General features: G+C 35.7%; 1 protein-coding gene across 5 annotated transcripts in view; it reads right to left on the reverse strand.

Moving 5' to 3' along the window:
* Positions 1 to 8,439: 8,439 nt before the first annotated feature.
* The window catches only part of LOC102017650 (Fc receptor-like protein 3), a 71,321-nt gene continuing 65,701 nt past the window's right edge, over positions 8,440 to 14,059 (reverse strand). For 4 of the 5 annotated variants that reach the window (XM_005400128.2, XM_005400124.2, XM_013522497.1 and 1 more), the window contains 5 exons: positions 12,243 to 12,270; positions 11,011 to 11,120; positions 9,929 to 9,997; positions 9,623 to 9,654; positions 8,440 to 9,538 (listed from right to left, as the gene is read on the reverse strand). In XM_005400128.2, coding sequence (XP_005400185.1) covers positions 9,371 to 9,538; positions 9,623 to 9,654; positions 9,929 to 9,997; positions 11,011 to 11,120; positions 12,243 to 12,270 — 407 coding nt within the window. In that variant the 3' untranslated portion in view covers positions 8,440 to 9,370. The remainder of the gene's footprint in view (positions 9,539 to 9,622; positions 9,655 to 9,928; positions 9,998 to 11,010; positions 11,121 to 12,242; positions 12,271 to 14,059) is intronic. The other variant, XM_013522496.1, reaches the window with a different exon arrangement.

The raw sequence follows: 14,059 nt of genomic DNA on the forward strand, positions 1-14,059 counted from the left end.
ACAACAACCATTGCTGATTTCCTATCATTTTGGTTTGAAATTCTTTATGGTTTTTATAGTTTTTGTGTTGTTTTGTTTTTGTCTTTGTTTCTGTTCTTTTGTCTTTAAAATAAAGATAAAAAGGGACACATGTGGGTGATTAAATTTTTAAAATGTATTACAATAAAAGATGTATTGCCTTAATCCCTTATTTCATCATTCTTACCACTTTCTGGAGCATTTCTGGACATCACCTTCCATGTTTTTACAGGATGTGATAAAATATACAGTCAATGTTGTTGCCAAATACCATCGAACACAAAGGCAGGCTCATAAAAACATTACGGTGCTTCCTCATCCACCTCATTCATTGGATCTGGCACCGTGTGGCTTCTGGCTCTTCTCCAAGCCAGATAACCATGAAAAGTAAATGCTTTTGAAAGGATTCACAGTATCAAGGCAGCCACAATAGTGCAACAAAAGACACGAAAAATGACTCTCAGAACAGCTTCAGAAAGTAGTAAGAATGATGGAGTAAGTGCGGTTTTTAGCGTAGTGTTTTAGTGTTTTCTTTTATTCTTGTTTATTGGTCGAATTTAGATATACATATTAATCACATTCATCAGAGGGAGTTTGTATCTGTACATGCTCTATCTTGGTTCCTCTTGTTGTTCCCACTCCCCTGCCATCCTTTCAACCCCTCTTCTCCTCCTTATTTACAAAGCTTTGTTTCCATTTCATCCTCCTTTTTTTCATTTTTTTGTTTCCCTGCCTTCTTTCCCTCCTCCTTAGTTCCCCTTTCCTTTTGAACAATTTCTTCCTATTTCACAATATCTGTTATACATGTTAAGCAAGTGGGAGTATTTTGAAGTGAATTCATGGCAATGGGTCTTTTACTGTCATAAACTTTAAAAGCTGTAAACCTTCACTGTATTTTTCCATCACACCTGGTATACCTGTGCAGATAGCCTGAATGACCACGACTAACCAGTGAGCACAAATGTACCAGTCTATGCTCAAGTTGGAATTTTACTTCTGCTGTGATACTATGAACTCCCCACAGGCAGGTCTTCCAGATGGTAACAATTATTGACTGAATAAAATGTAGAAAATAACTGCCTGAGGATTCTCAAGAGTAAAAAACAAAAGCTGACTGTTCGAGGAAGTTGAAATTTGGAGAAGTAACTAGCACAGGGGTGAGGTGCACTTTTTATTATTTCTTTTGTGGGCAGATGGTAGAATAAAGAGTCGCATTGTAAATGGCTAAAACTTTGATAGCTGATCCACTGTCTTCCTTGTGAGAGGAACCACGGAAAGATGCCTGATTGAGTGCAAATACCCAGAAGTAAGGGAAGAATTCTAGAGAAAAGAGAGGCAGACATGGTGCTTCCTTATTTTCTATGCAGAAAATCTGCAAGTCTAACTTCTGACCATATAAGTATAGGATGGTCTCATGTCAGTCCAGGAAAGAGTTAAAAGACTTACGATTTGACACGTATTCTTCATGTCTTATCTTTTGGTATCTCAATATGCCAAGGTAATCCAATAAATTCTAAATTCAAATTCTTGTACTAAGATGCCTCTCCTAGCTATCGGCTAAGGGAGAGGGGGACTTTGGAATTTCCCTAAAAGAAGGATGAAACGTACACCTTGGGTCTAATTGGGTTAAATGCCTGCTAAAACATCAATATTCTTCCAATAAATGTGTCAAAGCATAAAATCTTTATACCACGATGCTTTTAATGTCTAAGATATAATAAATTATGCAGTGTAGGATTAATTTTCTAGAATAAAGGCAATCAACAGGTACAAACTTTAAATCCTTCTGATGCTAAAATTGTTTGCCAATAATTTTTATACAACCACTATATACTCAATAAAATAAAGCTAAATATACATAACATGAATGAAAAGGCAGAACAATTACAAATATAAAAGAGAACAAAATCTCAAATTTGGAAATGCAAATATTACATTTTAAAGAATGACTCAATGAACTTCACAATGGAATGGATAGGATACAGGAAAAATCAGTGACATTTAAAATATACAAATAAAAATTACTGAATCTGAAAGAATGATTGGGAGTTTGAAAAAATGAACAGAAACTTAGGGAATATGTACATTATAGCACACATATGTTTGAAACTGCAGCAGTTGGCAAGAGAGACAAATTGACATAAAATATTATTTGAAGACATTGCAACCGAAGTTTGGTAAAAAACATACATTTACAGATTTGAAAATATCCATGAACCCCAAATAAGAAAATTCAAAGACAAACATAACAATCAGCCTACTGAAAACCAAAGATAAAGACACGATCTTAAAGAATAGTGAGAGAAAAATGCTATATTATATACAGAGCAATGACTTGAGAAACTACAAACTTCTCTCTGAAACTATGGGCACAATAAGATAGTGAAACGGTATCCTTGAAGCATTAGAAGAAAAAAATTTTCAAATCAGCTTTCAATATCCAACAAAAATATCCTTCAAAAGTAAATACAAAAATTAAAAAAGCTAACAGGTTGAAAAGACAGACACATACACTAAGAAATTATTTAAAGAGCCCTTCAAGCTGAAGGGAAATTAAAGAGAGAGAGTATGTAATTTTAGAAAAAAATTAAGAATGTTGAAAATAGTAAACATTCAGTAATAAAAGATTTCATTTTCCTGCTTAGGTTATTTAAATATGTGTGCCTACTTAAAGCACAAATTTTATCATTTTCTTATGTTTTCTAATGTATGCAGATATAATGCCTGTGACAACCATCCCACACATGATTGCTAGGACAAAGACATAAAGATATGCACCTGTATGGTATTAAAATGTCTATGTTTTCTATAGAGAGTAATTACAACTTCTAAGTAAACTTCTAAAAACCATACACAGACATGTATCTGAAAAGAGGTACATGAAGATAGAATACTGAAGAATAATCAGACAATTGAAAAGAAGAGCAAAGGGACAAAGAATAAATTTTATTAGTTACAATCGAGTTAAATACTCAGAAATGTGCAAATCATCTGGAGTAACTCAGGAAGGAGGAACAGAGATATGAAAATTAGTGTAAAATGCAAAAAAAAAAAAAAGAACTGCAAGTCCTAAGTCTAACCATATCAATGAGGACTATATTTGTGAGATACAGGCAATCCATTATTAGGAGAAAAACTGACAACATTTAATGTTGACAGTAGAAAATCAAAAAGATATAAAATGAATGTTCCAAGGCAATAATTTGACAACTCTAAACAAGAAATGTAAACCTGTACTGCAAATATGTACTAATAAAATTTTAAAAAGAAACAAGAGAGGGCTGTGGATTTAGCTCAGTGGCACAGTGCTTGCCTGGCAAGCACGAGGTTGTGAGTTCGATTCCTGGTACCAGAAAAAAAAAAAAAAAAACAGAAAATGAAACAAGAGAAAGATAAGGAAAGAAGATTCAATGTATTCTATTGTTGTATGACAAATTAGCACATGTCTAGCAGCATACAACAGCATATTTTTATTATCTCACTGTTTCTATGGGTTGGAGTGTGAAACTCTTCAGCTGGGTCCTTTGCTTAAAGTTGAACAAGGCTGAAATCCAGGTGTTAGAAAGCAACTTTTTCATACAGTCTTGACATGGTTAAGTTCACTTCATCATCTTCCAGTTGTATGGGACTGAGGTCCTCTTTTTGTTAGCTGTTGACTGGAAGCCACTCTCAGCTCCTAGCAACTGCCTCTTGACATACGTCACACCATAGCAGTGTTTTTCTACTTTCAGGCCAGTAAGAAAATCCCCCTGGTACTTCATCTCATTTGGAGGGGTTGTCTGATTAGACAGCCACATTGGTGGGGAACCTATGGCATGTGGATCATAACAGGCTCTTTTTATCATTGAACATTATAAAAAGTCTGCATCACTGCTAGGGTAACCTTTTTCTTTAAATCACAGATAAACAATTAGTAACTTAATCATAGGATTGGAAGTTTGTGATAATCACAAGTCTTGATTATACTTAACAAGAGAATATAATTTAAGAATATGAGTCATCAAGAGCAAGAATTTTGGTAGATATTTTAGAATTCTACCGACCACACACAAATAAGGAATAGAACACTAAAAGTAAGAGGAAACATCAACAATATAGAAAGTAAAAAAATATTCAGTTAACAAAGACAATAGGTGGCTCTTTGAAAAAATCAACAAAATGTAAAAATACTTAGCTACAGATGGAAGGGGAAAAAAATGAATACATACATTGCCACTAGTGGGAATAAAAAACTAGTTAGTACTACAGATACTTCAGACATTAAAAAATCAGAAAACAAAATGTATGGTAACAAATTTGACAACTATATGAAATGGATAAATTTCTCTTAAAAATATATCAAAATTCTGTCTCTCTGTCTCTTCCTGTCTGTCTCTCTCACTCATACACACACACACACACACACACACACACACACACACACACAGTGTGAATATAGTTTGAGTATCTTTTATCCAAATACTTGGGACTAGAAGTGTTTTGGATTTTAAAATTTTAGAATATTTGAATATACATAATGAGACATCTTGGCAATACGGCAACAAAATGACAAGACAGTACAAATAGGAAAAGGTAATCTTTTCAAGACAGATTTCTGAGACAATGGGATATACATGTCTGAAGAAGTTAATGTCAACCCTGACCTCATGCTACATGCAAACATCAATTTTAAATGCAATACATGTAAATAAAAGAGGTAGAACTATTAAATTTCTAGAAGAAATTCTTCAAGGCATTTGATTACACAAAAACTTCTTAAAGAAGCACATAAAATGATAAACTCCATCAAATTAAAAACTGAAAGCCAAGGAAATTTAAATGCAAGTCAAAACTTGGAAGAAAGTAATTGGGAAGCATCTATCTCGCAAAATTATCTTATATTAAAAAATTTTAAATGTTTGTATTTTCCTGTTTGCTCAACTTTCCCACAAATCATCTGGAAGCACACTTTAGAGGTAACTGCAAGCTTATAAGAAAACATGAATATTATTTTTCACATTTTATGTGACAAAAATGCTCTAAGTGGGTAATACACCTAAATGTAAAATTAAAAATTATGAAAACATTTCCAAAAAAGAATAGGAAAAAACTTTTTCACTTTGAAGTTATCAAAACTGTTTCATATAGGAAACAAAAACCATAATGCATGAAAGGAAAAAGTTGGTAAATTGAACTGTATCAAAACTAAAAATATTTGCTATTCAACAACAGTAGGAAAATAAATAAGAATTATAAATAGGAAGAAAATATTTGCAACACATAAATTGGGCCACAATATGTAAATAACTTTTAAAACTCACTAATAAAAAGACAAACTACTCAGTAAAGAAGAGGTGCAAAATTTGGGCAGATAATTCACAAAACATCTACAGAACTCAGTAAGGAGTTGGGGAGATGCTGAATATCATTGGTCATCAAGGAAATGAAAATTAACAGCACAGCCACATAACATTATATTATGGTATTCTCCACACCCATTAAAATGGCCACAATTAAAGATTGAAAACTGTCAAATCTGTGAAGCAACTGTGACTTTCATACACTGCTCATGGGATGTAAAACTATGCCGCCATTTTAGAACAGACTAAGGCAACGACTCAGAAATTAAGGTAACTGTCAAAGGGCAATGTGAACCATATTTCTACACAAAATTTTATATATAGAAGTTTTATTTTCTTTTTTTTATTTTAAAGATAAAAGGAGGGAAACATTAACAGACACACAACATTTTACAACATATCACAAGCACAGTACAGACAATACAGAGTTACAAACAAAGTGGTAGGGAATTAACAATGGTGGTTGTATTACATATTGATATCTTCAAAGTGGCTTCTCATGAAAACAGACATAGACATGCAATACTGGTCAACCAAAGACTCATTGACAGTTTCTTTCAGCATAGAAACAGCAGATAGAAGAACAACCATGTTATCTATCCTGTATATACATGCATACAAATAGAAGTTTTATTTTCAATAACGACAAGTGAAATGACCCAAAATATCTACCAACGGATACATAATCAGAATGCAGTACATTCATAAAATGAATTTACTCAGCAATACAAATAAATACCCATAAAACAACATGAATGAATCTCAAGTATTTTTTTGTTTCCTGAGAACAGTGAGGTACAAAATAAGCCATATGGTATGATTCCATCTACATATATTTTTATAAAAGTATACCAGTGATCAAATGGGAAGGAAATGGGGGAGAGGAGTATTGCTTAGGGGGCAAGGTGCCCCCCTAAGCAATACTTTTTGGAGATGCTAGAAGTATTTGCAATCTTGAGTGTAGGGGTGGTTTTGTGGTAGTCAAAATTCTGTTAAAATTCATACATTTGTACACTTTAAATATGTACTTTATTGCACATAACTTTTGATTCAATAAGCATACACAAATAGAGTATAAAGAAATAAATTATAGTAATGTCTCCTAAAGTTAGATAGCTCTACTGTTACTTTCTTGACTGGTTGGCAACAACTTTCTCTTGGATCACCTCCAAACACTCCTTAGGTTCTCCCCGACTGCTTGCAGGTATTACTATTTGTGCTTATTTTGAGGACCTAGAAAGAATTCTGGGAGGAGGTGTCCAGTTCACACAGAGCTAGTCTGTACACAGAACAGTCCCTGGGATGTCCCTTTTCTTGCTGTGTAGATCTGTAATTTCCTAATGTTCTTCACCTCAAAAGCTGCTGTCCTTGGAGCTACCTGCATCATTGATCCACTCCCCTGGAGAATGATTGTTGAACCCATAGGACTCTGCCTCATTCCCATTTCCTTCCCATAGCCTAGAGATTTTTCCCTTGTATACATCAAGAGAGGAACTTTTCTGCCTGTTATGACTCGTCTATCAAATAGGCTTCTCATAGCAGATACAGAGTAACATCCCTTCCTCTCCTCATATAGAACAATTTTAACCTTCCTGGAACGCCCAATAGGAAGGCATTTGGAGTGTATTTTAAGCACATACAGACTCCACTTGTATTTTTTGATGTCTCTAAAGGCCAGGCCCACCGTTCTTAAGTGTACTTTGTGCCTAGTAATACAGAAACATGACACATAAACCCCTCTTTTCTAATAAAAATACGTATTCCCTCACTGGAAAGAAAATGAATTTTTTTTTCCTCAGTGAATGAGCTTGCTAGTTACATTCATTAGTCTAAGGTTAAAAACTTCAAATTAGATTGCATTTTGATACATGCTATACTTTCTCTTGTCTAAACTATTGACACCCAAGGAGAAAAGCATAAAATTTGAAATACACTTCATACTTTCATGTTTGAGTTGTTTTCAAGGTTTGCAAAGCGTTATTGTGTTATTTACACGAGGTGATGAACAGTGCAGGTGTAAAGTCAATGATGTCTATAAATCATACCAGTCAATGTACGCCAGTGAACTTCTTGGCTTCTTTTCTTAAGGCCCAGTGTTTTCAAAGTTAAGAAAAAGTTTCATGTAATATCAGGTGATCAAGGCTAACAATTTCAGTGATTCCTTTTCCAACTCAGAGAAAACTGTCAGTAAAAGTAATCCTGCCGATTTTCCTAAAATTTAAGCACAATGACATACTTCTGTTTTCTTTTTTTTTTTTTTTTCAGGATAGACACTCAATGTTTGTCAGTTAATTGGGGGGGGTGGATGAGAAGTATTTGAGCAGTGGGGCTAATATCCTCCTGTGGGCTTATTCGTTGGTGCTTTGTGCTTCTACATCCACTGCCAGCTCAGGTAACAAGGGCTCCTGAGTGCATACGAGCTTTGCAACTCTAGTCGTATGAATCATCCAATTTACTGGTTTTGTGCTGATGCTTCAATGGATCCAAATAATCAGTGTTCAATTTAAGCAGTAAAACTGAGCTACTACAGACAGGTGGAATATTTTAATCCGGTGACAAAGGAGGTATCTTGAAGACCACAGCTTCTGTTTGATTGTAGATGTCATCTGTTTACATCTCTATCTATCTATCTATCTATCTATCTATCTATCTATCTATCATGTATCTATTTAATAAGACTATTTAGAAGCTCACTATTCATTAAATAGAATGAATTATTTTAAAAGTAATGATATATATCTCATGAAGAAATAGCACATATGTAGATAAGCAGTGTTATGGCTGGTGTTTAGATGTCTCCCTCAAAGCTACATACAGTCATGGGAGTGTTGGTTCAGAGCTGGCTGGATCTGAAGTGTGTGGTACTGGGATCAAAGGTGTGTGATTACTGATTGGTTTGGCACAGTTCTGGCTAGAATGAAGAGTGTGAGTGCTACATCTGCTGTAAGGGAGGTAGCCTGCAGAAAATATGAGGGACAGAAAGAGGACTAATGTGTTCTTGTTGCCTGCCTGCTTACCATGGACTGTTTCTTCTCTTCTCCCATAGCACCCTGCCTTGGAGCCAGTCAGCTATAGACTGAAACTTCTACACACTGTGAGCCAAATAAGCCTTTCCTCCTTTAACCTTGGTCTTGGTTATTTTTTCTCAGCAACGAGGAAAGAAACTACGACAGATGGAGACACATATTACTTCATGTAACATTTGGCATTGCTGGGAAGCAAACCTCCTTAGAAACAGATTTGATGAAGATTCCACATTTTGAGCAATTTCAACAGTGCCTGAAAAACTTATGCAAATAACATTAAAATCCTCACAGACAAGAAGATCCATTTTGATGCAAATTGTATACAGAGTGATCATTGAGGGAAAAACTACAGGATCAATGAAGCAAAGCCAAGTTAATGAAAGAAGAGAACCTTAACCTGTTTAGTGGGATGGATTAGAAGCTCATAATAGACCAATCCTAAATATCATTTATACATGCTTAAGTCAGCTGTTCAGTAAACTGCACATAATTTCCTTTTCATAGCATTGTTTAGTTCATTTGAATTCTAGTATCTTTGTAGAGAAAAAGCAAAGTAGTGTGACTGTTGAGATCGCAGACTTCGGAGCTGGTCAGATCTAGGTTCGGACCCTCCTTTTATTTGCATATGACCTTGGATAAGCCCCTCTATAGGCCTCTGTCTCAGCCGTAAAATGAGAAGATGATACCTAGAATTATTTGTGTATTTGCTGTAATTCTATAGGTAAAGCCCTTGTGACCAGGGCTAGACAAGCTCCTCTATTTCACTGCCTTGGCATACAGCCCATTCTTTTAGCAAGAATGCAGCACTTTTTCAGAAGCTGCACATTCTGTGTTTACAGAACATACAGCCCCAGACACAGAAGAGGTGGCAAATCTTCGGCTCAGCCTTACATCCATGGTATTCCAGTGTTCGTGGAGGTAGAGTCTGAGGGAGAAGTCTGGTATGTGGTCAAGAGAAGCAGGGAAGAACAGTGCTGCTCCCACAGTCTATGGGCCACTCTGGACAAGGAATGAGTAGTCTGAGGCTGCAGAAGCACAAAAGACATTCTCATAGTTTCCTGTATCATCTTCCTGGACACTCTCTCTCCTGCTGGTCTGCTTTGCAGAATTATCTGGGTGTGCCTTCTTCAGCTCCGAATAAATGACTACCACTCCCTAGTGAGAAATTCGCAAATAGTCAGCACCTAAATATAGATGAAGAAGAGCACAGAGAACAGAAAACTAGGATATGTGACTCACCTTATCTTGCTGATGCGTCCTTGGTGAATTCGCTGTTGGATGGGAATAGCAAAATATTAAACTTGCCTAGCACTGAGCTAGAAGCTATGAATACATGCATGAAAAATTCATGGTGTCAGTTCTGTCTGCCTCTGCAGTGGTGGCAGTATGGATAGTTAAAAGGGAATTAAATGATTACCATTACAGGAGGAGCAGGAAATACCTTCTATTTTGGGCTTATTTTGAGACAACTCTTTGATCAAAGACCCCTTAGTGCATTTGATTACAATGGCCACTTCATCTCTACTTGTCTGAAACTTATCTCACCTATGTTTCCATTTGTATGCTGTACGCTCTGGATCTGGGAATAAATCAAGTTGCCATTTCCAGGATTTACTGTAAGAAAACAGAAGATATTATGGTTGGCTCTAATTAAGAGCCCATATCCTGACCTCTCCTTCTGCAAAGGTTTTGGGCTTGGTTTGTTCCTTAGTGTGTGGTGATGTGATGATAATGTGGTGATGTTGAGATGACAGGACCTTTACAAGGCAGAGCTTAGTAGGAGGTCATTACCAGCTCCCTGCCTGACCACATGATCTCTTCCTCCTACCTATGTTCCCCCCTTTGTGAAGCCATCTTCCATGAGTTCTTCAGCATAGCTGATGCCAGTGCCGTGTCCTGAACCTCCAGAACTATGAACTAAATAAAACTGTTTATTTAATATCTAGCTTCAAGTATTTTATTATAACAATGAAAAGTAGACTAATTCACCTTCCCAGATGCCAAGTTCATAACCACTTTTATCCCAAATACAATGCTAGGAATTACTTTTTTTATTTTAAAGAGAGAAAAAGATAAACACAGCATGAAACCAAGTTTCAAAACAGGTTATTAGGACAGTTACAATAGTTGATGCATCACATACTGTTGCAGTAGTTATTCAGAGTAGAAGATATAGGCATGATATCTTGTCTATACAACATTAGCACAAAACTTTCTTTTTAATGAACTAAGAAAAACTAGCTGTATAACTATCTTCACTACCTTGTGTATACATATATTTTTTCCTTTTCCTCTTTCTTCATTTCCCCTTTCTCCCATCACAGTTTTTTTCTTTTGAACAGTTTCTTCCCAATCCACAATATCTATTGTAAATTTAGGATCTTATTTTCTTGTTCATTTTCTCACACTAGTGAGACAATATGATGTTTACACATATGTGTCTGATTTACTTCACTTATGAATATGGTCTTGAGTTGCATTCATTTACCTATAAAAGACTCCATTTTATCTTTCTTTATGGCTGAATTTCTTTTTAAAATTGAAATGAAAGGCTCCTGAGCTATTGTTCAATCCCTTCTTCCTCCCGGCTCACCCCTGGATTTCCCTGGCCCTAAGAGAGGTCTCACCATTGCTGTACACTGGCTGCAGGTCCACTGGGGCCTGTGGCTCACAACGGATGGGCACCTCAGGGTTGATTGTGGAGGGTCTGGTTGAGGACAGCTCATTGGGACTATAACTGTGACAGAAGGAGAAGAAACAATGGTTAAAAAGTATTCATGGAGGCCAGGGGATACAGCTCAGCGGCACAGTGCCTGCCTGGCAAGTGTGAGGCTGAGTTCGATTCCCACTACCAAAAAAAAAAAAAGTATTCATGGGTTACACAGAGTCTCAGGGAAATCAGTATCCAGAAAGGCACAGAGCTCAGCATGATTCATGTAAAAATACCATGGCCACTTCTCCATGACTTTTTTTGGTGAAAATATCAGAAGGAATGTGGCACAAGATTAAGGCCAGGCCACATCATGGGGTAGGCCAGAGGGGGCAATATCAAAGGGCCAAAGCCCACAGCATCAGATCCCTTTGATAAGGTAGAAATTCAGATTTGGCTAATTTTTATAATTACTTTTAAGACAAGGTGATAGAAAATTAACAATGGCTATTGTATTACATATTTATATCTTCAAATTGGTTACTCAGATAAATAGAGGCATGTAAGATTGTATTGTTTTTGTATTATTTTTTAAACATATGTGTGTTTGTTAATATGTTTTCATTCTTTTACCTTTAAAATAAAAATATAATAATAATTACTTTTAAACATGTAAATGCTTGGACATTGACATACAATGACTTCTGCATTCCCACAGAACTTCTTTGTTTTTTTAAGTATCTTTCAATTTTCTACCTCATATTTCAATACTTTACCCTTACTGTAAAACACCATAAGGGGTCCTCAGCATTTTTCTAGTTACATTTACTTGTGCAGTTAATATTGTGAATTTGACAATGCTGACAATTGATAATCACTTCCTAAGTAAGTATGTGTTATAGGAGTAAAGGAACAAGCAACAGAATGAGTGTACGGTAGCCTATAAAAAACAGTGCCATGAAGACCTTCGTGGTCAGTTCTGTGCCTCAGCACAAAAGGAAATAGGTAAATGAATGTGAATAACACACACTCTGTGCAAAAGTATGAATGAAAGTGGTTGCCTAATCATATTTTTGGACTTTATAAGAATGTTAAAATATTGGTAGAAAGTCAGTTAAAATATTTTAAAATGTATGTCATTCCATGGTCCTATATTGTGGAGATAAACAGATCATAAAATTTTGGCAGCACAGGAAGCAGAGACCTCACCTAGGTGTCGCCATGGCAAAAGTTCCTCCTGTAAAATGAACAAAGGAACACTATTGGTGAGTGATTTGTGTGGATAAAGGGCTCAATTTTAGAATATTCTCTCCTAGAAAGTACATTCATTCTAAGATCTCAGATATAGCAAACGTTGGGGAATAGCCATCTCCAGCTTGCATGCAAGGTTATAGGTTAGGAAGCGGGGGTTTTGAAAGATATTTGTCCAAAATTGTGCCTATTCTGAACCATTTAAAAGTTAGTAACAGCAATGTGAAAAGTCACTAGAAGTAATTATAAGTAGTGAAACAAAATAGTATTTAACTTGGGCCCTAGGGCTCCTTCCAAGCCCACTCCTTTACTTTGACTGCAGCCCTGTAAGGAACAGAGACATAGCTTGACAGCCTTAAAATTCACACAGCATTCTAAATGATTCAGTGGAGCCACCACTCTAAGTTCAATCTTTTTTCTCTAATTATGACCCCTGCAAATCCATTCCAACAACACTGAACTGCACGGCATGCTGGTTTTTCCATACCTCTTCTTTTCTTTTCATTCACCTAATTTGAACTTATCTTTCCTCCTCTGATACTTTCTCTGATGCTCATTAAGTGACCTCCTCCATCACACAGAGCCATGAGATATTAAAATCAACACATTGTAATGATCTATTTCTGCTTGTCCAAATTGTCTCTTTCATAAAAGGGTGTGCTACTTGAGGTTGCAAATCTCATTCTAAGTTTTTTGTCTTCCCAATGCTATGCCTATCAGTTGAAAATATTCAATGAAAATTTGTTCACTGAAAAAAGAATAAAGTGCAGCATATACTTTGAGGTGAGAAAAAATGACAAGTAGACAATTTTATAGTATAAATCTAACCTTGAAGTATATGCTATCAGCCTCTATCAGCAGTTTTCCATCATCACAGAAATCCTGAAATCTTTCTGTACTGGCCCATGAACTTGCTTCCAGTTTTGTATCCCTACCTTTGTCTTTTTTGTTTTGTTTTATTTTGCTTTTGTTGGAATTTTGTTTTTGTTGGAATTTTGTAAAAAATATATTGATTTTTATTGTTTTTGTTGGAATTTTGTTTTTGTTGGAATTTTGTAAAAAATATATTGAATTTTATCATAGCAACATGTTATGATATGGTCATGCCTTCTCATACAGCTCACTTCTGAGAGCCAAAAAAGGATTTTGCAGTTCCTTTTTAAAAATGCATTTTTCAGCAGAAAGAAACACTTTTACTTCACTGGGCTTAGAGAACACAAATCAATACTCATAGTAAATATACCATACTTACTTTCTATGAAAAAAGAATTGATACCTGTAGACCCTGTCCTCCAGAAATAAATTCCTGTGTTAAGTTGGAAGAATAAGGTAATGATTTGGGCTTCCATGACTCTCCTTAGAACAATGCATATCAATGCACATCAATCAACAACTAATATCTTCCTTGGGGATAGGTTATCACAGTCTAAGGATGCATCTGGGATTTAATCTATCTCTTCTTTTGTGAGAGCAAAATGAAATCTAGAGCAGGAGCTACTTATGATGCAAGCCACTTTTCCTTGATGGCATATGGGCCCAGCATTATGATAAGCAGTTGACCTATTTTCTAGCATCCAAAATGTAGATAGTATTATGACTGCCATATGGGTGAAGAAATTGGGCGTAGAGAGTTTAACTGAATCACTACATGTCAAGAAGTTGGCAAGTTACATTACTGGAATCTCAACACAAGCAGATTGACTATAGAATCATATTTTCACTCTTTCTGGTAATTGTTAGTTAGTATTCACTCAGGTCGGAAGAGGTCATTACTT

The sequence above is a fragment of the Chinchilla lanigera genome, unplaced genomic scaffold (genome assembly GCF_000276665.1).
Source record: "Chinchilla lanigera isolate Chin_1 unplaced genomic scaffold, ChiLan1.0 scaffold00067, whole genome shotgun sequence".
Classification (NCBI taxonomy): Eukaryota; Metazoa; Chordata; class Mammalia; order Rodentia; family Chinchillidae; genus Chinchilla; species Chinchilla lanigera.